The 23,655-nt window shown below is 43.5% G+C and overlaps 2 protein-coding genes and 1 pseudogene across 2 annotated transcripts; all 3 read left to right on the top strand.

Moving 5' to 3' along the window:
* The first annotated feature begins 12,485 nt into the window (after window positions 1-12,485).
* Window positions 12,486-13,052, top strand: LOC138823087 (large ribosomal subunit protein uL6 pseudogene; annotated as a pseudogene).
* A 571-nt stretch (window positions 13,053-13,623) lies between these two features.
* On the top strand, window positions 13,624-17,129 carry LOC138823431 (beta-defensin 105-like). The gene is made up of 3 exons (XM_070016816.1): window positions 13,624-13,720; window positions 14,077-14,118; window positions 15,737-17,129. Exons 1-3 carry the CDS (start codon window positions 13,651-13,653, stop codon window positions 15,859-15,861), a joined length of 237 nt encoding a protein of 78 aa, XP_069872917.1. The 5' UTR covers window positions 13,624-13,650; the 3' UTR covers window positions 15,862-17,129.
* Window positions 17,130-17,224: 95 nt separating this feature from the next.
* Window positions 17,225-21,482, top strand: LOC138823432 (beta-defensin 107A-like). The gene is made up of 2 exons (XM_070016818.1): window positions 17,225-17,639; window positions 20,085-21,482. The coding sequence occupies exons 1-2, from the start codon at window positions 17,582-17,584 to the stop codon at window positions 20,231-20,233; spliced, it is 207 nt and encodes a 68-aa protein (XP_069872919.1). The 5' UTR covers window positions 17,225-17,581; the 3' UTR covers window positions 20,234-21,482.
* Window positions 21,483-23,655: the final 2,173 nt, after the last annotated feature.

The following is a 23,655-nucleotide window of genomic DNA, read 5'->3' as shown; positions in this document are numbered from 1 at the left end:
AACATGCAGAATTTGGGCCTCAGAAACACCTGTGCACACACACAGTGGGGCCTCAGAAACAGCTGTGCCGGGCGCCGTGGCTCACGCCTGTCATCCTCCCAACTCAGGAGGCTGGGATCTGAGGATGGCGGTTCAAAGCCAGCCCTGGCTGGAAACTCCCTGAGACTCTTTTCTTGCGGGGGGGTCCAGTTGTGGGGCCTGAACTCTGGGCCTGGGCGCTGTCCCTCAGCTCTTCAGCTCAAGGCTAGCACTCTACCACTTGAGCCACAGCGCCACTTCCAGCTTTTTTCTTTTTGCTTATATGGTGCTAAGGAATCAAACCCAGGGCCTCATGCATGCAAGGCAAGCACTCTACCACTGAGCCACTTTCCTAACCCCTCCGTGAGACTCTTATCTCCAATTAACCACCTGAAAACTGGAAGTGGCGCTGTGGCCCAAGTGGTAGAGCACTAGCCTTGAGTTGAAGAACTGAGGGACAGCACCCAGGCCCAGAGTTCAAGCCCCACGACCAACAAAAAAGAAAAAAGAAAAGAAACACCTGTGCACACACACAGCGGGCCTCAGAAACACCTGTGCGTGCACGTACACACACACACACACACACACACACACACACACACACACACACACACACACACACACACACACGGTGGTCCACACAATGTCAGGGCAACCACTCTGCCTTCTGGGTCCCTGCACATCCTTCATAGGAGGCAGCGTGGAGACATAAGCCGCGGATAGCAGCTTTTTAACGCACCAGGAACTCTTCCACCAGCAAAACTGTGTAGCAACCCGTGTGCTGAAACCCACATCCATCCCAAAGGGGACCATGGCAGACCATTGCTGCCTGTTCTATGACGAGAACATTCCAGTCATTGGTTCCAGTTTTCTTCTTTTATTCCATAAATCTCGCTCTCCTTTTAAAAGCTGCCTCGTAGTTCGATCTTGAGTCATTTGAATCCAGTGGGCGGCTAAAGTGACAGGATACCAGTACAAAAAGAATGTGCTGTAGTGTATATCCTTGGACCTAATAGAAAAATGTGTATGTACGATGTTCTCAACACTGGCTAATCCTGTTTCTTATCTCCAAAATGGCATCTCATTGACTTCTGTAAAACAACGGTGGCAGAAGAGGAACTCAAGTGCAACACAATTTGAGTCTGGAAGTTTCTGGCAAGTAAATTTGGACCACTTCATTGCATAACTAATGACTCAAAGAAAATTATCCTGGACAAGACTCCCAATCCCCCATGTGGATTTCCTTATATTTAAATAGGAGAATGCAATATTCTAACAAAACCACAGGGCTGTGGGGGCCTCATCCACACAGGACACACACTCCTTCAGGAAAAAAGAACCTGGCATATGAGAGAAAGAGGTGCAAATAGTAGTGCCTTTTTTGAAAAAGGAAACCAGACAGAATCACATGACGTGGGAGAAGAAATCTGCTTCTGGATAGACGTCAAAGAATTAGCTCAGAGAATGCAACAGAGATCAGGAGGTTTTTGCTGGCAAGAATACTAGTAGCTGTTTTATTTTCCATGCCAGAGATCAAAGAATAAGTTGCATCTTCAAAGTCTCTTTGATCTAGAATGATCTTAGCCATGCAAGGAGAACTCTTAATATGGTGTAAGAGGGCACACTGAAACCTGACACAGAAGCTCCGCAGTAATCACCTTTTTTGGTTGTTGAAATAAAAAAATATGAGATGTCCTCTCTCTAGGAGAGCATTGTAACAGGTGTCCTAGTAAAACTCGGGACCCTAAGGGAAATACCAAACTGGGAGTGAACATGGTCACCGCTCACCTCCCATCGAAGGTCCCCCTCACTTGCAGTAACTGGAGCTAAATCTCCATAGGCCTATTACCTGGCTGTCCTTTCGTTTTTCTGTAAACCATAGCACTGTGATGGGGAGGGAAGGGAAGGAAGAATTGAGAATTTATCTCACATTGTGGCCAAAACTGTAAATGAATTTGTATATAAATACGTTTTTAAATGGAAGTGTGTTTTTATACAACTAGGTAAAGGACCTTTTTCTCTTAGTGTGGATGAGTGTTAGGACCCAGAGCTAAGCCTTACTACCAATGATACCAATACCAGCATCACACTGGAATTAAGAAAGGAGTCAAAACCAATTTTAGTGTGGCATGAGAGGCTGGGTCTGTGCACGTGCTGTTCCGTAGAATGGCCATATTTGAGAAGTCAGCCCCTTGACGGTCTGTCGCCAGAGGCGTGGGGCATAGCTGCATGAAGTCGGGAGAAATACAGTGTAGAATATAGGTGGAAGTAACATGGAATAGAAATATGCAGACAGAAAATGCTGGTGAGGATGCAGGGAGGAAAGGACCCTATTACACTGTTGGTGGAATGTAAATTAGTGCAACCACTGCGGAAGGCAGTGTGGAAAATCCCCAAAGACTACAACTAGCCCTACTTTGTGATTCAGTAACACCACGCTTGGACATTTATCCAAACAAGTACAAGCTGGGATAGGATTGCAAGTTCATTGTAGCACTATTCATAATACTCAAGTTATGGAAACAGCCCAGATGACCTACAACTGACAAATGGATCAAGAAAATGTTATACATAAATAAATATACATTTATGTATATGTTGTTCATCTGGAAGAATAACATTATTCCTTTGCAGGGAAAGAGATAGACCTGAAAAAATTATGCTGAGTGAAGCAAATTATATGCTGAGAGAGAAAGGGTGATGTTTCCTGTCCTGTGTGGAAGCCGCTGTGCCTTTCATGTCTCTCACTCCTGCCCACGCACAAAACGTCCAGTCCTTAGCCCTCCGCCCTAGCCGCAGGCAGGACACCAAATGGCAGTGCATAATGACACCCAAGGAAGCATTGTAGAGAAAGTAAAGCTATCTAGCTGTGGAAGCTGACGTCCTCTTGTGGAACACACATTAGACGAATCTCGACAGGCTTCCACACCTCACGCAAAATTCAGCTATTAATGTATAAAGAGTCTCCTTGCACAATACAGGGTAAACTGCCAAGGATTTCCAAATATGTCCATTGGGGTCTTCCAAGAAGCAGACATCAATAGGAATCTTGATGGGAAATAACACTTGTTCAAAGGCTGAAGAAAAGGGCGGAGAGTCTCAGACCACCATGCAGGAAAGCTCAGCATTGAAGATGAGGACTCCAAAGCAATGCTGGTCACCATGGGGGACGTGGCCCGGCCCTGCTTCCACCCTGTGCGTGTTCACTGGTGAAGCATGTGTCACGACAGTATTGATGGAGCAGGTTGCAAAGGTGCCGCAGATAGAAGCTGTGAGTCAGGGATACAGAGATGCACGGACATCATGCACACACGCCTGGTGGAGCAGGGAATGTGTTTCTTTTCTGTCTTTGAATCTGTTGGCACTATCTCTGTGGTTCACGGCACACTCTCATTTAATGTCATAGGATAATAGATGTATCTCCTTCATCTACTGCCATGGTAAAGGAGATTCATGGACTGGAAGTTATTTTAATTAAGCACCAAAATCATTGATCATCATCATCTATGAGAAGAGCTATCCTCAGCTGAAAGTTACAGGTAGTACAATAAACAAGAAAGGGATATAAAAGATATATGAGTTCCAGATATAGAAATAAAAGCCTCTTTGTTCACGAATGTCATGATGATCTAGATAGGCAATCCTGTGCTGCTGCAGCGGTTTACCCCGTGTCCTCCCTGGCTGGGTCACTAAGGTCAGAGATTAGGAGGACGGTGTTCGTAGGCTATCTCAGGCAAAATAAAGGAGACTGCAAAAAGGACTGGAGACAAAATTCAAGTGCCTAACCCTGAGTTCAAACCCTAGTATCTAAGAAACAAAAACAAAAAAATACCACCACCAACAACAAAAGAGAAAGGAGGAAAAGGAAGTCTTCCCAAATCATTAATAGTTAAAAACAAACAAAAAACACAACTTTAAGCTATGAGGTTCAAATACAAAAATAAACTTGTTTACTATACATCCTAGCAAGTAATAACTAAACTAGAATTTGAAATAAAAGTACAATATCTTTTATAATAACACCCAACGTCTACATTTCATGAGTTGTACAGCATCTGTATGCCTAAAAACATAAAACTTTGATCAAAGAAATCAAAGATATGGTGAAAGGGAATGTTGAAATTGTAAAGTGTTTATTTGAAGAGCCAGCCGTTTATGAACTGAAAAGCTTCGGATCCACCAGAGGTCCACAAAGGGAAGTCTCAGTGGAGTAAATGTGCGACTGGGTGAGGAGGAGCAGGCCTCTGGGAAACTCTAAAACTGGAAAAGTTCTTGTTGGACCATTGCTGGGGAACTTTAGCTACTGCATCAAGTAAACTCGTTAAGAGCCAGTGACACACACCTGTAATCCTAGCTACTTAGGAAGCAGAGATCTAAAGATCATAGTTCTAAGCCAACCCAGGCAAGAAAGTCCACAGGACTCTTATCTCCAATGAACCACCAATAAGCTAGAAGTAGAGCTGTGGCTCAAGCGGTGGAATGTTAACCTCTGAGGAAAAATAAAAGCTTGGGGACAGCACCCAAGTCCTGAGTTCAAGCCCTAGGACCAGCACTAATAACCTTAACTGTACAAGTCAGCCATTACTCCTAAGACAGTAGTGGAGTACAGTGTTCAGCAAAATGTTCCAGTGTGGCATCTATCCCAAGAAGAGGAATACGGTGTTTCCACCGAAGAGAAGAGGCCCGCTGAAGCACCTCATCATGCCTTTTATAAGGGATTTAATGCTGTTGCAGAGGACGGAGTCTCTTAATCAATTCGTAACACCATTGAAGGGATTCATTTTAGACACAAGCTTTGAAGGGATATATTGGAGCATGGGGATGACATTAAGACATCAACTCAGAAATTAATCTGCCAGGGGGGGAGGGGGGTATAATTGGGTGGGGGGAGGGGGGAGGCTGGGAAGGGAGGTGAAGGGTAAACCAAGGAGGAGGCTGCAATGCTTGGTAAGAAATGTATGCATTATCCTGCCCATGTAATTGTAGCCCCTCTGTACAGTATGTTCTCAAATAAAATAAAATTAAATTAAAAAAATAAAATTAAAAAAAAAAAGAAATTAATCTGCCAGGGCTGGGAAGGTGGCTCAGTGGTAGAGTGCTTGCCTTGCATGCATGAGGCCCTGGGTTCGATTCCACAGTGCCACATAAGCAGAAAAAGCCAGAAGTGGGGCTGAGGCTCAAGTGGTAGAGTGCTCACCTTGAGCTGAAGAGCTAAGGGACAGTGCCTAGGCCCAGAGTTCAAGCCCCACAACCAACAAAGAAGAAGAAGGAGGAGGAGGAAGAGGGAGTGGAGGAGGAGGAGGAGGAAGAGGAGGAGGAGGATTGGGAATAAGATCTGGGTGCTACTGAGAATCATAGGGATGTTTATAGGCCTTCTACCATGAGTAAATTTAATCTCAGAATTATGGGTAGGAGGCAATCCATGAGAAATGTTCCGTTGGCTCAATTAAAGAAATGAAATCAAAATAATTAATTTAAACAGGTGTGATACATGAAAGTCTTTGATATCTGTATCCATCTATTTATCTATCTTCCTATCACTTATATTTCTATTATCTATCATCCATCTCATTTATTATACTACTATAGCTGTCTACCTACTTACCCTTATTTTTATTTTGCCGTTCATGGGCTTGAACTCAAGGCCTGGGTGCTGTCCCTGAGCTTCTTTTGCTCTACCACTTGAGCCACAGCTCCACTTCCAGCCTTTTCTGAGTAGTTTATTGGAGATAAGAATCTCACAGACTTTTCTGGCTATGGCTGGCTTCCAACTGTGATCCTCAGATCTCAGCCTCCAGAGTAGCTAGGATTACAGGCGTGAGCCATTGTCACCTGGCTCTATTTATACATTTTTTTCTTTTATTCCTTTCATTCCTTCCTCCTGAGTTTCCTTCTTCCTTCCTCTTTCCCTCTCTCCTCTTTATCCTTATTTTCTACCTTCCCTTCTTTCTTCGTTCCCTCCCTTCTTCTCTCCTTCAACTATTTCTCCTCCTCCTTCTTCTTATCTACCTGCCTGTCATCTGTCTGTAGCTCTTTTTCATCTCGGGAATTTGGTGGGGTCGACTGGCTGAGATGAAGCTACCCGTCAATGGAAAATCTTTGCTATTTCCCTTTTAAGAAAAATTGAATCTATCTTTATGAAAATTACCTTCCCACAAAAATTTTTTGACAATAAAATAAACCAAGAAGCCCTTGACACAGGACAGAACAAGTCATTTATTTTTACTTAAGTATATGTTCAGCAGCAGCTGCCAGAGTGAACAGAAGCTAAGTCGATCAGCCCTCTGGGCAGCCGAGTCTCCAGTGCCCGCCACTTGTTCACTCATAGTCGCTCCGCCCACAGGGCTCGATGGTCACACAGCACTTCAGAGCCCTCTGGCAGAGACCAGCGAGTTCTTCATTTTTGTAGCAAGAATTCCCGCATCTTCCTTTAAGTTTGAGGCATTTCTCATCAAAAAATGCATTCTTGGCTGTAGAGGGAAGGAAGGATTTCTTCGGGTTAGCCAGGATCTGCTCATTGCCAAGCCTGTTTAGTTACCTGGCAGGTGGCAGCACTTCCAGGGGGACTTCCTGAAAGCTGCCTCAGCCCTCCCCAGCTGGTGGATGCGGGGGGGGGGAGGGTAAAGGGGGGGTTAGGGGGGGTGTCTTCTGTGTGGTACTTCTGTCTTTTGGCCATGCAAGTAAAAGACCAAAATGAATTGCTTTCTCTTTGAACGTTTATTAGGCTCTCTGGAAATAGCTGCCAATACCCTTTCATCCAAATCTATTGGGATATTTGCCAATGTGTTTCTGTAAACAACTCTAGAGTAAGGAACTTCCTTGAGATTCAAGTAGAGCAAGATCTGAAGCTAGGGAAAGTAATCAAGTCTAACGTTAAGAGGGCAAATGTATCTGTATATATGTATGTGTATATACATATATGTATATGTGTATGTGTGTTTATATACATATACAGAGAGAGAGAGAGAGAGAGAGAGAGAGAGAGAGAGAGAGAGAGAGAGAGGAAAATGTTTACTGGAGTAGATCCTGAAGAGGCTGCTTGTAAAGGCTGGGGCTGATTTCTCCTCCACTTTTCATCAAAAAAATGGACTATAGAAAACAGACTTTACAGTAGAAGGGGGGCGGCATGTTGGTACTGACTCCCTAAGCCTTTTCACTTATTTGAAACAGAATTCCAGATCTGGCTTTAGCATTTTATCAGTAGCAATTGTAAGAGCAGTCTGCTTTAGGCTAAGGCTAGCATCTAATGTCAACAGGTGAAACACCTAATTCAGGTAGTTCAATGTTCTATGCATTATCTGGCATTGGTGTATCTAGCTTAGGAAGCATGTGGGCCATACCAACCCACTGAGCCCATACCACAGACTTCCAAAGGACCATTACAGACATTACTGAGATTCTGTGCATGAGTACATGTGTGCATATGTCACATAAATAGGTTGGCTTCATTTTTATATACTGGATAACTATGTTATATAATCTTAGGTTGAATAAGTTATGAGTATGAGTGATCTCTTTTAAAAAAGAAAGAAAAGAAAGAAAAAGAAAGAAAGGAAGGAAGGAAAAGAAAAGAAAGGAAAGGAAAGGAAAGACCTCTGGTTACTCTCTTGAAGCCAGCAGAGTCCATTTGTCATTGATTCTGAAGGTCTACGTCCCCATGTTCTAACACAGAATCTCTGCACATAAAAACATAAAACAGACCAGGGATACGAGCAGCTCATGTGAAAATCCTGAGCAATGTACATAGGTTGAAACAACTCTCGCATTCAGAACAAATTTGTATACACTGGATCCTGAGAAGCCCTTCCTCCCGCTCCCTGGAACCCGACCTGGACCGCGACCTGCACCTTTATGTCGAGAAGGAACAGATGGACCCCTGGGCATTTCCCGGAAGCTGAGTCCTACCACGGAAGATGCCCATGGTGCCTCCCTGCACCACGGCAGCGTTGGCTCCAGTCCTGGCTCCCTGAGCCCGGCCTGTAGGACTCTGAGAAGATGCCTAGCCACCGAGTCTCAGCGTCTGTGTCTGCAGAATGTTTATAAAACGCACCTGCCACACACTTTTTTTTTACTCTGAGAATCATTACATTTGAAATAGGGCAGAGATTTCCTTCAAGGCTCTGCCTCTGGACAGCAAATGCATTTCGTTACATGAAGTTTTTACTACACTATTCAGATTTATCGGATATGATTGACAAGTGACAATCTACATTACGCCATTTCTCCAAACTCCAGGAGGGCCATGAATCCTCCAGATCCCTTTGCCCCCCCTCTTTCTCCTCTCTCTCTCTCTCTCTCTCTCTCTCTCTCTCTCTCTCTCTCTCTCTCTCTCTCTCTCTCTCTCTCTCTCCCCTCTCTCTCCCTCTCTCTCCTCTCTCTCTCTCTCTCTCTCTCTCTCTCTCTCTCTCTCTCTCTCTCTCTCTCTCTCTCTCTCTCTCTCTCTCTCTCTCTCTCTCTCTCTCTCTCTCTCTCTCTCTCTCTCTCCCCCCCTTTCTCTCCCTATTACATACACATGGAATACCATAACCATAGATTTTTCCCGTTTTCCCCCTTGATTTTAACCTTAGGGATCTTTGAGGAGCTCTTTCCTTGATTTTGAGTTTTGGCCCGTTTTTGTTGTGCTGTGTTAGTAAGGAGAGCTGAAAGGCTCCTCCACTGCACTCTCCAGTTCCTTCAAGCCTGTGACAAGCTTGCCTAGAGTCCAACGGGAAGCACCGAGGACCACTGGGAGATTGACCAGGACGCGGCCTTCCGCAGCAAGCCCTCCCCTGCAGGACAACCAGACAGGCAGCCTTTGATTCTAGACTTGATCCAGTCCAGTGCCAGCAGGGGTGAACCCTCTGCACCACTCCTCTGAGCACCTTCCCATGAAGACACTCATTACGTGTTTTATTTACCTGGGGCCAGGAGGAAGAGAACAGCTAAGAGGAAAAGGAAAGTCTTCATGACCTGGAGACTCACGGGATGTCAGCACAATGCCCTGGGGAAAGGTCAGCGACACGCACATTTATACATTTCCCCAGACAAATGATTTTTTTAAGTGAATGATATCTTGATCAGTGAGGCTTGTCAGAGATGAGCGTGCTTCCAAACTCTGCTACGTAAAACTCAGAATGCTCCGTGGGTGCCAGCCAATGACTAACTTCTCTGACTGAGTATAAATGTCCTCAGTGAGGAAAAGATAAAGACATAAACATCTAGCTCAAATAGCTTTGAGTCGTCTCGACTCACGGCACCGTTTATGTGTGTAGCAAGTAAATGACAGCACTGCAGTGCTTCTGATAAGTCTGGTGCCTTGTGGTCCCATGGAGTCTGAATTCCAGATTCAATCTTTTCTTAAACAAAAATTTATTGTTACTATACAGGTGATGGATAGAAGGATCATAGTCACATAAGTCAGGTAAAGAGTACATTTCTTTTGGGACAGTGTCACCCCTTCCCTTGCTCTCTCCTGTTTTTCCCTCCCATCTCCACCCACAAGTTGTATAGTTCATTTTCAACACAGCGTCTAGTGAGTATTACTGCTGCATTTGTTCACCCTTTGTCCCACCATTTCTGTGCCCCACCTTCCCTCCTAAAGACAGATAAACCAACAAACAGAACAAAAAGAAAACAGCAAAAAAGAAAAAAAAAAAACCTCTTGTTTTCATTTCCTGGAGTTCATTTTGGAAAATACTATTTTGTATGGGGAGAGCCACATAGACATTACTCCTTTCTACTCCTCTCCCAGACCAGATTCAATCTTTGCAAGCAGTGTACATCCAACCGAGTGCCTCACCTCAACATACATTTCACAGCTTACAAACTCTGGATCTTGCTGTGTGCTACCCCCAAGTATGATACGTATCATGTTGTTTAATCCTAGACAGTTTTCCACGTTGGGGCTATTTCATAAGATGTGGAATGTGAATTGTGTGTTCTTCCAATGATTAAAATTGTGTAGAAGGTACACATCTTCCAACAGCTTAAGTAAAACCAGGGACAGAAGCACTCTGAAGTCACAGTCCCCCCTGGTCCCACTGAGCCCTGTTCTTAATTTGCACTAGATCAGCTATGCAGGTCCACATCATCCACTTGAATTCCTCTCTTTCATGAGACAAGGCATGAGGTGCGCTGCTCTTGGAAAAGGAGATGAAGGTTCGTCTTCCTTTCTCCTCCTTTGGTTTACCCCCAAAGCAACCACTAAAATGCAAAACCAAGGGGCTGGCAGAGTGCTTGCCTTGCATGCATGAGGCCCTGGGTTCGATTCCTCAGCACCACATAAGCAGAAAAGGCTGGAAGTGTGCTGTGGCTCAAGTGGTAGAGCGCTCGCCTTGAGCTGAAGAGCTGAGGGACAGCGCCCAGGCCCAGAGTTCAGGCCCCATGACCGACGAAAAAAAATCAATTAAATAAATAAATGCAAGGTTCTAAAACAGAACTAATCACTGAAGCCGGGCGCTAGTGGCTCACGCCTGTAATCCTAGCTACTCAGGAGGCTAAGATCTGAGGATCGCGGTTCAAAGCCAGCCCGGGCAAGAGAGACCGTGAGACTCCTATCTCCAATAAACCACCAGAAAACCGGAAGTGGCGCTGTAGCTCAAGTGGTAGAGCGCTCGCCTTGAGCTGAAGAGCTGAGGGACAGCGCCCAGGCCCAGAGTTCAGGCCCCAGACCGACCAAAAAAAAAAAAAAAAGAACTAATCACTGCTCCTGGAAACAGGGTTTTCATGTGTGATCTGAGGAGACCATCAGCCTGGCTCTTCCCTTCACACTGATTATAACAATCGTGATTGGATAAATAAATATAGGTAAGAAAAGCAGGGGGGGGGGAGGGCGCTTTAACAGTGGTATTTCAAATGGTGTACAAAGATAGCATCAAAGTCTCCTCAACTTAACTGAAAATGACATGCCTCCTCAGAATTTGAGTGTGGAAACAGAAAACGAACCACCAGTTGGTGGTAGAGAAATTTTGCAGGTGTCAACCCCACAATTAAAGCCAGGTGCCCTCTGGAATGATGGACAAGATGGGAACATTTCAACTCTGCTTCTCCTCTTTTGAATCCCACATGCCAGCACCATCATGTGATTCAATGATTCAGTTTGAATTCTGTTAGCAGTAATGTGTCAATGAACATGCCTTGGCTTTTATAAATGCATTATGGTTACACAGGTGCAAATATAAGGGAGAGAGAGCACGTGGAAGGGTATATGAAAATGTCATACTGTCTTTGTAATTTTCAATGTCTCCAAAATTACTCAAACATCAACCTTTCATTTAAAGAATTATTGGGCTGGGAAGGTGGTTCAGTGGTAGAGTGCTTGCCTTACATGCGTGAGGCCCTGGGTTCGATTCCTCAGCACCACATAAGCAGAAAAAAAAGCCAGAAGTGGTGCTGTGGCTCAAGTGGTAGAGCGCTAGCCTTGAGCTGAAGAGCTGAGGGACAGCGCCCAGGCCCAGAGTTCAGGCCCACAACCAGACCCAAAAAAAAGAATTAATAAAGAGTATCCTTATTTATTCTTTGCCTCCAGGATCATGCTTTTTGTTAGGTATTTTTGTAAACATCAGTTTTATATTTTGAATAACTCAGTTGAAAATAATATTCTTGATTCTCATTCAAACCTCACTTAAAAAGAGATTCCTAAGAAAATGTCGATTTTGAGACACCTTTCTTTACACGTGACCTCATCTTAATTTTTCTTAATATCTTCTTTTTGTTGTTGTTGTTAACAGTGAGTCTAATTTGCCAGAAAATTAAAGTTACAAACCTAAGACACATATAACTGGGTCCTGGGGTGGGAAAGGTGAATGTTAAGTCAATGGAAATTCCACTTTAGTTCCTCTTTTCGAGCAACTTCTCCCTTAAACTCAAAGCAGGCCCTAACTCGCTGGACACGTGCCTGTTTGAGTTGTAGTAAACTGAACACGGAGCTGGGACAGCTTGAGTCTGGAGCTGAGGAAGGAACCACCCCATGGGGCCAAACCCCAGGGGCCGCACGGGCCCAGGCATGTGGCAGGGAGGCTGTGACCCCTGGGAGCAGACAGCCCACCCCTGTCCACAGGGCAACCACCATCTCGGGAAATACTCAAAACAACAGGAAAAGGGTGACATTAAAACCACTAGAATTGCCTCTGACCTTATGACACAGTATTTTTTGTTGTTCCTTATTGTCACCGTCCCTAGGATACACAGACCTTCAAGAGACAGTTGAAGAGCTGCACAGACGGCTACCACCCCTGCCACCTTCACAAGTGGCTCACTCAGTGCTCGCACCTCTACCAGCCCCTGGAGCAGTGGGCCTTGCCCGGGTCTGACCAAGCCATTATCTCTCCATTGTGGCCGGGAGGTTTGCAGGACTCCGGCTGCCTCGGTCTGGGATGCATGAGGCACCGAGTTTGGAGTGGGTGAGACGTTTGTTCCTGCCAGGCACCATGACACTGGCCAGCACCGTGCCTGATCTGAACGGCGCTCTTTGCCCCATCTACGGCGAGATGGAGACCATTCTCAGTAATCAGACCATCGACATTCCTGAAAACATCGAAGGGACGCACGGTGATTGTGAAAGGTCCCCACAGAACCCTGAGGAGGGATCTCAACCACATCAACGTAGTGCTCAGCCTCCTTGGAAAGAAAAGGAAGAGGCTCCCAGCTGACAAATGGTGGGGAAACAGAAAGGAACTGGCCACTGTGCGCACTATCCGTAGTCACGTCCAGAATATGATCAAGAGTGTTACTCTGGACTTTCATTACAAGATGAGGTCTGTGTATGCGCACTTCCCCATCAACATTGTTATTCAGGAGAATGGGTCTCTAGTTGAAATTCGAAACTTCTTGGGTGAGAAATACATCCGAAGTGTTAGGATGAGGACAGTTGTTGCTTGTTCAGTCTCTCAAGCCTAGAAAGATGAATTAGTCCTTGAAGAAAATGATATTGAACTTGTCTCAAATTCAGCTGTTTTGATTCAGCAAGCAACAACAGTTAAAAACAAGGATGTCAGAAAAGTTTGGCAGGTATCTATGTTTCTGAAAAAGGAACAGTTCAACAGACTGATGAATAAGATCTAAGTTAACGCATCTTTGGAGACTATCCTGGATCCTGACCAGTTTCTGATACTTCCATGATGCAATCAATAAAAGAATTCTATTGAAAAAAAATGGAGAAGGGTCAGGGTTCACATCTGCCGAGTCCCTCCGGGGCCTCGTGCAGCCTGCCAGCATTCTATAAGTTCAAAATAATTTTTTACATAAGAATAATACTATATTCGTGAAAACCTGCAGAGACAAGCAGTACATCTGCAGTGGTTCTTGCTTTCTCCCCCAGATAACGAAGCTGGAAAGATGGCAGTAAGTTGCTCCTCCACCTATACTACTGTGTCACAGCTGTGCATTACCCCTGCTTTCTCCCACTCCTAGACCAGTCTTCAGGCCACGAGACTGTCAGACAGGCAGACACTCTGGAAAGCAAGACTTTATGGATGCCAAGGTTATTATCTGTGATAGCAGCTCTTGATCCTGGGAAATGGAGCGTGTAATTACGTTTTATTGATTCACTCCACTGACCAAGAGCATACCCCATTACTTCCAAATATAAATGAGTCTCTCATCCTTCTAAACAAATGTGGCAGCATCTCAGTTTCCAAGAGTCTCCCCTCAAATATGGTCCCAAGCAGGAAGACGTTTTGTCTAATCCTCACTCTGTTCTCCATTTTGGCTCAAATGCCATCAGGTAAATGAGAATGGATGGGGTTTTAATGGGGTTAGATCATAATGCCAATGGTTCTTCTATGCACCACCCTAAAATTAATAGTACTGATCAGGGAACCACAGTGTTTTTTTATGAGAATTTCTCAGACCTATAGTGACATTTTCTAAGAGCCAACGATTGTATGTGGTATTTTTTCCTTCCTTTTCTTTGTGACTTGGTCTTACTAATTCCCAAGAGAAACAGAATTAAGATTGAGGCATTGTCATATGCAGTCTCCAATGGGCCCATGTGTGAAAATAGTTTTATCTAATATTGTTCATATGCCATTTCTTTGCATTGATATTCTTTTCTAAAATATGCTTTGCTTTAAATTTTAGGATGTGAGGCAGGACTTGAGTATTCCCAGTCATTTCCAGGAGGTGAGTGCAGTTGGTTAAATTTATTTTCTCCTTGGGAACTCTCGCCCGTGCTATGTATGTCTGATGAGTCCAAGAAGGAAAACAGTAGTGAAAATAAAATGGACTGAACTGCAGCCCACAAACGCTCATCCTCTCTTCCTCTTGGTGACAGAATCTTATTTAGGTTTTTTCCATTTACAGAGAAATATCTTGGTTGAGGAGCACAAGTCTGGCCATCAAGATTGGAATCCATTGACTTTCCCTTTTGATTTTGGCTCATAGGTTCAGGTTTACTGTCATGCCAGCTGATGGGCCTGTGACCTGCGAGTATGTCTGTTTCTCACATTCTAAATCTAATGAGGGCCATAGCACTGCTTGCCTCTGGTTTACACAGATCATCTGAATGAACCAAGATAGTTCTAGGAGAACTCATTATTACGGAAAAGTTATTGATAATGAGTAGCCACAAACCTGGCTTGGGGGGACGGGGGTTACCTGTCCTGGGGCTTGAACTCTGAGCCTGGGTGCCGTCCCTGGGCTCCTTGTTTTTTAATTTCGAGATTAGCACTCTACCACTTGAGCCACAGCTCCACATCTGGCTTTTTCTGTGATTAATTGGAGATAAGAATCTTATGGACTCCCCTGTCCCAGCCGGTCCTCAGATCTCAGTATCCTAAGAAGCTAGGATTACAGGTATGAGCCACCGGTGCCTAGCATAGCCACAAACTTCACTTTGTGGAGATTTCTTTTATAGGAGATCACATTGTAGACAGAATTGAAGCAAATATGCTTGGGTAATTGCAGACAACATGAAGAATTTACGTAGGATTTTAGAGTTGGAAATATTACAAGTACTCCTAATAAATTTCCATCAATGTGTCAGGTACTCTACATGCATCTATACATGCACCATCTCATTTAACATTCAAAACACCCTTATAGGTAAGTGCTATTAAACCTGAATGTCATATGCCATTTATTTAAACAAATTAAAATTGTAGAAGAGTCTTTATAGAATGTCCTTGGGACAAATAAGCAAGTTGAGAGAAACAATTTACTAGGAAGGTGCCCAGTACTACGTCCAAACAGGAATTGAGTCTAAAAGTCTTACTAACATTTTCAAGAATCTTCCCAATGCTATATTATATCCCTCTTGTTTTTGTCTAGCAAGCACCAGTCATATACAGTAGGTATATTTATAGTCCTGTAGTTTGTCTACCTGATGAAATAATTTAGAGAGCAGAGATTGGGACTATCTCTTCCTTGTAACTCTACCAAATTCCAGACTGCAAAGACATGGCAATCTTTCAAAAAAAAATCTGGGCTAGCTATTATGATATATCCATGAATGTATGTAACATTCTTAAAACAAATTCAGCCCTACTATTCTTCTTTCCCCTCACCATCCTCTTAAGACAATTTAATCCATGAATGGGTTTCATTATTCTATTTTCAAACACGTGTATGTAGTACTTTATCCAATCAACATATGCTAATAAAAAAAAAACAGATGAAAAATCTGGATTGGTTTTTGAACCTATTTACTCATACAAGCATTCTGTATTCTGACGGACTTTGATACAACCCCCTTTCCCCCAGAGTGCTCACAAAGGTAACTTAGCCATTTTTCTTGGTACAGGTGAGTTTGCCGTGTGTGAGACATGCAGACTTGGCCGGGGTAAGTGCAGGAAGGCCTGCATGGAGGACGAGACAGTGGATGGAAATTGCAAGCTGAACATTTTCTGTTGCCGCCGGAGGATCTGAGTTAGACTGTCCTTCTTCCGGACAGTGGGGGTGGATTGATCTCCAGGGAAGACCCAGAGAAGACTGGCTTCCCGACCATCCATGGAGTTTCAGGATCCACCGCGTATTTGTTTTTGTTTCTTTGCCAGTTGTGGTTTTAAGATGCTCTGATGGCAGGGGCTCCGACATCTGCATACGATTGTTCCTTTGTTGTTTTGTTTTTACCTTACAAGTCAGCTTTGAATTGACCCAGATCATGGATACTTCAGAAATCAGCCAGAGTCCTAAACTGAGTTAATTTATAGATAGGGACTAAGGTACCCCTTCTTTTTTGTATCTAACCATTTAAATATTTTCAAGTGCCTTGACCGCCCTTGGCCCTGGTTTGTTTTTGTTTTTGTTTTTGTTTTTTTGGGGGGTGATTGTCCTTAGGTTCATAGAAGCATTAGAAGTTTCCTTTAGTTTGGGTCTGTGTTTGTGGCACATCGAATTCATAAAGAATCCACGCTTAGTTTTGTCCCTTTAACCGAGATTTACGCTTTCTTCAATTTTCACATCCTTCCAGCAGTTCTTTTTTGTTTTTGATTTTTTTTTTCAGTTCAGGTTTTTTTTGTGGCCAGTAGGAAGATTTTGAAGATCACTCTCTTTTCCTGAAAATGGACCACTCAAATTTTAGCTGTCAGATAACTTTCTACTTTAAATCCTTTAATGGCTCTCCTTTGGTTTAGAATAAAAGTATAATCTCTTAATGCCATCTACTTGTGTGGCATAAATTCAGATGATTATTGTTCAACACATATCTGCTGAAGTAATATAATTTTCATAAAATTTGAAATATGGGAACATTTGTTTATAATGTGATCCATAAAATACCCTAGATTTGTACAAACTTTGAACACATAATGATTTTCCTTTAGTTATAGAACTGGCTGCGAATTTCTGTAGATAGCTTTCAATAGTAAATCAAGTATCATCTCTTGTTGCAAAGCACTGCTATAAGAAATGAATGTTTAAAAATAGGGCTGGGAAGGTGGCTCAGTGGTAGAGTGTTTGCCTTGCATGCATGAGGCCCTGGGTTCGATTCCTCAGCACCACATAAGTAAAAAAAAAAAAAAAAAAAAAAAAAAAAAAAAAAAAAAAGCCCAGAAGTGGCACTGTGGCTCAAGTGGTAGAGCGCTAGCCTTGAGCTGAAGAGCTGAGGGACAGCGCCCAGGCCCAGAGTTCAGTCCCCACGACTGGCAAAAAATAAATAAATAAATAAATAAATAATGAGAGGCAGATTGCTTGTCTTTCTGGAGTTCAGTGTTTATTTGAGGAAATTCATCTTTATATATTACAATTTTTAAGTAATTATGCTAGGCACCAGTTAACAAATGCTGAATGAAACTTACAAAAGTGTGAGCTATCTGTAAAATCTGAAGGTAGGAAGAAGAGGGTATTAATGGAGCAGTGGTATTTGAAATGGGACTTGAAGAAAAAAATGGGAGACATCTAGGCAGAGACACAGAATTGGGTATTCAAGCAGGACGGCAGCGCTCTTTCCCTGCTACTTAAACCCTCTCACCTGTTCGCCCACACACTATTCAGTGGAGCATGGAAAATACTGACTTCTTAGTGCACATTACAATGCAAAGTGAGCTTTCAAACTTGGCCAATTCCAAGCAGTCAGCTTCTCTTGATAAAAGAGCAAGGATTCAACTACTTCACCTTCTTTGTAATCTCTTCACGGGTATCTGGAGACATGAAAATCTTTCCCTTCATTTTTACTGGCCTGATTCTTCTTTTTCAACTTTTTCCAGGTAAGAGAGATGTCCTTAGAGAGATAAGGCTGTAAATCTGTCTAGAGTGTGTATTTCAAGAACCAAAAAGAAAAAGTAACTCATTTTTGTTAATGAAATAAGTCACAGGCCAAACTAGTCACCAGATTTTTTTTTTTCTGATCTGAGAAATAAAACACTGAGGCCACACCCATTCAGGTCACTTTTGACTAGGAAGGAATCCTTAAAATGAGATGAACTATCCGCGGTAATCTCGATCCCAGGTATTAATATAGGGAAGTAAAACTTTTGCAGCATAAATTATAGTTGATAAGTTCTTGATGAGCTAACTTTCCACCTTGTAGCAGCTGACACCAATTGCTTATCCTTAAACTATTTCAGCTGTTATTTAGGGTTTTACCTACTGAAGGAAAACTGTATCGTTGAAACTATTAACATCTTGATTTGTTTGATTTTAATATTTGGAATTCTTTAAGCTGAGCTCTCCTTGCTGAATGCAACAAGGATCTCATCCTAAATAGATATTGATGGCCAGTCCTCAGCCATTCTCCATTTCTCTCCCTACAAAACCTTGGTTAATGTTCCTTCTCCATGTAAGCAAAGTTCCTTTCCTCTTCTTCATGACTTGAGAATGTTCACTTTTGTCAGTATTTCCCTGGGTAGTTTCAGCAAGCCAATAGACACTGGATGTGTGCTTACCCCACATGTGAAATTGTTCTGAGCACTGTTAAATTAGGCAAAATGAAGAGACAGAAATAAGATTCAGGTCTTTGCCCCTGATGGCTTAAAGTTAATTATACTATTATTTCTGCTGGTAAGGAAAAAAAAAATGGATTCTAAGAGAAAACACACTCAATAAAGTTTAAATGTAAAAATATGTGAAATGATACACCAATTCCTTAATATAATTTTCATAAAAGATACAAAGCACAAAGAAAAGCCAGAGAAATGGAAAGTTGGTTATAACTAAGAGTTCCAGAAAGTTGTCCCAAGGAGTGGGATGTACTTCTGGAAACAGCAGGACACAGCACTGAAACAGCCTGAGTAGGATGCGTGCGTGCTTGACGCGCTCACTTATAAAATCGCGGCCTGGCGTTAGTCTCTTTCCACAGAGGGTAGATGGTGGGTTAAGGCAAGAGAATGACATTTTAGGCTGTCTTCTCCATCCCTTCCTTACAGGACCATAGATTCTGTAGGGAAGGAGATGTTGAATCACACGCTTTCTTCAACACTGAGCCACGTGCGTTTGATAATAACCACCCTGGGCCACTCACTATGGTCAGCTCTGCCCTGATGACCACAGCAGCTCAGAGCTGGGAATAACTTTGATGGTCCGTGTAAGGAGACACAGGTTGTTAGGGAAAATCATGTGGGTTTGAATCCTAATTCTAATCCTCACCAACTGAATGCTGTGCTGCAATTTCCTCTCTCTAAATGGGAATAATATTATGGCTGTGGGGCTGGGAAGGTGGCTCAGTGGTAGAGCGCTTGCCTTGCATGCTTGAGGCCCTGGGTTCGATTCCTCAGCACCACATAAGCAAAAAGAAAGAAGCCGGAAGTAGTGCTGTGGCTCAAGTGGTAGAGCGCTAGCCTTGAGCTGAAGAGCTGAGGGACAGCACCCAGGCCCAGAGTTCAGGCCCCTCGACCGGACCCAAAAAAAAAAAAAAAAAAGTAATAATATGGCTGTGGTGAAGACTAAGAGAGCTATTAGAATAAAGACGAGAGAAGCTGGCGTATTATGATAAGGAAACAAGAACAGAAGTGACTGGAATGAGGTTGAAGTCTGTTTCTCTTCAATGTAAGAGCCAAACCCAAAAAGTAATTGAATATGTTGTGTCAAGAACTCTCCACCAAGTCCTACTGGGACAGGTGTGGGGGTGAGCCCTGCTATCCCCGGCATGGCCATTTTCTAGGCTCCAAAGATGCTCTAACAGGATGGCATAGAAGATGTAGGTCATGACTTTACAGAACAGAATGAGGAAGACTAGCATGTATTTATTTTTGCTTTGTGTATAAAAATTATGAAACTCCACAAACATAGGACAATACACATGATCTATCGCTTACCTGCCTGTAATGTATATTGCACACAATTACATTTTTCTCTACCTCAGACACTAAATTTGGAAATATGTTTAACATGTTGGAAAAGACTTTATTCAAATTGGAAATTATGTGGCCAGTGTAATAGCAAGAAGCATATGTTATTAGCATAACATAGCTATGATTTTATATGCTCACATAACATAGCTTTGAATGTTTTGGAAATGAAGATTTCCTAATTTTCCCTAATTGACTAGTAAGGATATTGCGCTGGAGGTGTGAGCTCAGACCAATCTATTCAGGAAATGCATACTTGTCTGCTCTCTCGATTCATATTCTGTAAGAGGAATTCTGAGTGGGGACTGGTGCTACAGTTTCTAGAAACTTTCTAGAAAGTAAGAACTAACGGTTTCCTTGATATAGCCAGGGAAGGAGCTTACCGAAGAATCCGCTGTATCAGAATGGCCGGCCGCTGCGAGGTGGAATGTCTGACCTTCGAAGTGAGGATCGGGGGCTGCAGGTCTGACCTGACACCCTTCTGCTGTAAGAAAAGAGCGCACTTGAAAAGCTAAGCGTTGGCTGCAGGCCTGAGGCAGGAGACACACCCTCCCTGCGTCTTCCCTTTGGCTCAAAGCTGTGACAATCCAGATTCTAGAAAGAAATTCCCATCCTCAGCCCCAAGCTTCTCCAGGGCGGAGGCAGTCATCTGACTCATCTTTGTACCCCATCTTTCTGGCACAGTGCCTGTTAATTACTTTATTGATTGATAACGTAGGTGAGAAAATAGATAAATGGAAGAGGATAGAAAAGTTAGACTGGTATTTGGGGCACTGAGTTCCAGAGATGTTGCCCTGGCTTTCAACAGAGACCTGCCTTCACACCAAACCTTTGTACCGAGATTCTGATGTCTGCAATAGGAAGAGCTTGACCTATGTAAGGAACAGAATCCTGCTAGACACTAACTGACGCTGCTCCAGAAGTAGCCCTGTAGCCCTGCCCTGTCATCTCTCTCTATCTCTGTCACATGTTCGCTGACTCTCCTCTCTTTCTCTTTCCCCTCTCTCTCTGTCTCACACACACACACACACACACAGAGATGGAAAATACAAGAAAAGCACGTATCAAAATCCAACTTGGTGACATAATGAGTCGCATTATGGATTCACTCTGGTCACTTATAGTAAATATAGATCAATTCGTGGCTTATTCCAGCAGCAGTGTGCCCGAAAGTCATAACATGCAACATCCTCACTACAGATGTCTGATGAAAAATGTCAGTTATTGCATTAGTCATCCCCATGTTCCATCTTCAGGGTTTTAGTCTTATGTTCTCAGCACATCTCTAAATGTAGCGTTCCAGATGAAGCTAGAACAGAGGCCAGTCCTACATTCAGAACTCTCCAGCAGAGGGGAATATCTAGATGAAGAAATTACTTCAACCTGTTAAGAAATGGACACGTGCAAAAACCCTCTTGTAATGCTATGATTCTTTCTTTTTCTGGAACATGACAAACTAGAACTTGTTCTTGGCCCTAATTTGCCCAGACTTGGCATCCATGTTTTCAAACACAGCACAGTATCTTTCCTAGACCACTGTCATCATGAGCAATCTGCTGCTTCTCCCCCAAAGGCAGGAGAAGTTCTCGCTCTGCTGTGGAGGAATTCCTTTCCTACCCTGTGAGGTTAAACTTGCTTCCTATAGAGTTACGAAGAAAACCATTTTTGGAAACGTATCGGTCCATATGATGTTTTAAAATAAAAAAATATAAAGTGGTGTTTCAAAGATGACCACAGGTCTGACTTTATGGTAATAAATTTTGTTTTCTTTTCGTGTGTGTGTGTGTGTGTGTGTGTGCGTGCACGCGCATGTGCCAGGCACGTGCCAGTTCTGGAGCTAAAGTTAGTGCCTAGGCCCTATCCCTTAGCTTCATCACTCCAGGCTGAAACACAGCTCCAGTCTGGCTTGTTGCTAGTTAATTGGAGATCAGAGTGAAAGGGTAGAGGGCCAGGAGCAAGATACAGTCAGCACACGGAAACCCACAGGGCTTCCTTGCATGGCTCCAGACAGCCACGTTCGTCTATGACGACTGGGCACGTGACTTTTACACAATGCAGCTATCTTGCCCTTCACATTGTGTGCTCTGAGCCACGTGTGCATCCCTGGGATGCCATCAACTGACCGTGGAGTGCCAATCAACCCCATCCTGCCGTGCCACTGGATTTAATTGGATCATATTTTCTTGTACTCTGTGAATATTCTCATGCATATGCCACTGAAAATACAGCCAATCAATAGTACAGAAGTTGAGGAGTTGTAAGGGACTAAGTTGAGAAATTACAATGCTATTAATGATGTTTTAAGGAAACTGGTGGCTGCTTCCTTCATTATTTATTCCACAATACTTTGTATGGCTCCAAATCTACAGCAGCATTGTAGAGTTAGAGTGCCACCTAATGTCAAGAGGGTGGAAGTAATTCTAGGTTCAAAAAGATCCGGACAAGGCACCCAGGAAATAAACCCAGAGGACTGATGAGGGATTCGGATATCCTGAAACTATGCATCAGCTACACATGCTCTGAGACAGCTTTAGATTGTTTTTCGGGAAACCATGCCACTACCCTAAAAGTTGAATGCATTTTAGAACAGAACTATGTGTTCTAGATCACCCAAGGGACACACACTTCAAAACTCAGGGTCTTTTGCAGAAAATCTCCATCAACATTTGTATGATATCCAAAGAGGCGATACTGTGATTGCAAAAAGCCGAAGTGACCCAAAGTCAACCATTGGGTAAAGAGTAATTGATCTGGGAAACATCAAAATCTTCACCACTCATCTGCAGTTGTTCAAAAATCAGTCACGTGCCATCGGGTCATGTTTGTCTAGAAGGAGGCAGTTTAGAATTCTACAGATGCCATGTACTACGGGTCTATTCCATACGGACTAATAAGAGGACCAATCTTCTTCAAGATTTGGCCCAAATGGTCACAGGCTTTCTGATGCTTAGCAAACATTTATTCTTTTTTTTTTTTTTTTTTTTGGTAAGTCAGGGGGCTTGAACTCAAGGGTTTGGCACTGTCCCCTAAACTCTTTGGCTCCAAGGCTACCACTTTGAGCCACAGCACCACTTCTGGTTTTTGAGTGGTTTATTAGAGGTAACAGTCTCATGGATTTTCCCGCCCAAGCTGGCTTTGAACCATGATCTTCAGATCTCAGCCTCCTAAGTAGCTAGGGTTACAGGCAAAAGTCACCAGCGCCCAGTTCAAACACATTCTTTTGACTTGACTGTTAACTCCAACTCAAGTGAATTTATACTGCCACTGCAACCAAGGACTTGCTGATGCAGTACCCATAATTCAAAAGAAAAAGTAAAGAAATCCCAGACAAAAATCAGACTCTGGTTATGTTACTTGCTTACATGCACTCAACTTTTGTAAATTTGGGGATTCTTTTGATCTTGGCAAACACAGGGAGGTCTTGCTTGTAACGCAGCGAAGTGGCATCTTGCTGACAGTTACTCTGATTAGGACATGAGCACTAGACTCCATCACTCCCTCTGAGTCCTAGATGCTGCTCTGTTTCCACCTTTTTCCTGAGCATCAGGGTATTATAGGATATGACCCTTGGCTAAGAACTGAGAGGCCAGCCACCACTCCAAACTCACGTTAATGCCTAGAATGCCACCATGAGATGTTCAGCGGCCATTCCTGCTGCGTCGTCACCACCCACACTGCGTCTACCTCAGCTCCTTGGCTCTCTTCCCTTCTCCTCCCCACCACCAGATACTTCCTGTCTGCACCAATACTGCACCACACCCACCCCTGCATCTCTAGCCTGGTGTCATCCATGGACTGAGCATCTGCAAAGATCCCCCCATCTTGGAAGGCCCCTCGAGGGCTTGGCTGGCTGGACATTGGTTCAGTCCCGGGAGCAAGCGGTTCAGGAACTTGAGGACGCCATCCATTCTCAGTGTCTCCAGCATGGCATTTCCAC

Source organism: Dipodomys merriami, unplaced genomic scaffold, assembly GCF_024711535.1.
Source record: "Dipodomys merriami isolate MVZ:Mamm:240054 unplaced genomic scaffold, mDipMer1.0.p SCAF_12, whole genome shotgun sequence".
In the NCBI taxonomy this organism is placed as follows: Eukaryota; Metazoa; Chordata; class Mammalia; order Rodentia; family Heteromyidae; genus Dipodomys; species Dipodomys merriami.
The sequence above is the reverse complement of the archived record's forward strand: the minus strand, read 5'-3'. Positions and strand labels throughout refer to the sequence as shown.

Bases quoted from the DNA above. Each gene is read 5' to 3' on its own strand.
- LOC138823431 (XM_070016816.1), top strand. From the start codon at position 13,651: ATGGTCCCAAGCAGGAAGACGTTTTGTCTAATCCTCACTCTGTTCTCC. The intron at 13,721-14,076 runs GTAAATGAGAAT...TTTAAATTTTAG, and splicing joins TTTGGCTCAAATGCCATCAG to GATGTGAGGCAGGACTTGAG. The intron at 14,119-15,736 runs GTGAGTGCAGTT...TTCTTGGTACAG, and splicing joins TTCCCAGTCATTTCCAGGAG to GTGAGTTTGCCGTGTGTGAG.
- LOC138823432 (XM_070016818.1), top strand. From the start codon at position 17,582: ATGAAAATCTTTCCCTTCATTTTTACTGGCCTGATTCTTCTTTTTCAA. The intron at 17,640-20,084 runs GTAAGAGAGATG...TCCTTGATATAG, and splicing joins TCTTTTTCAACTTTTTCCAG to CCAGGGAAGGAGCTTACCGA.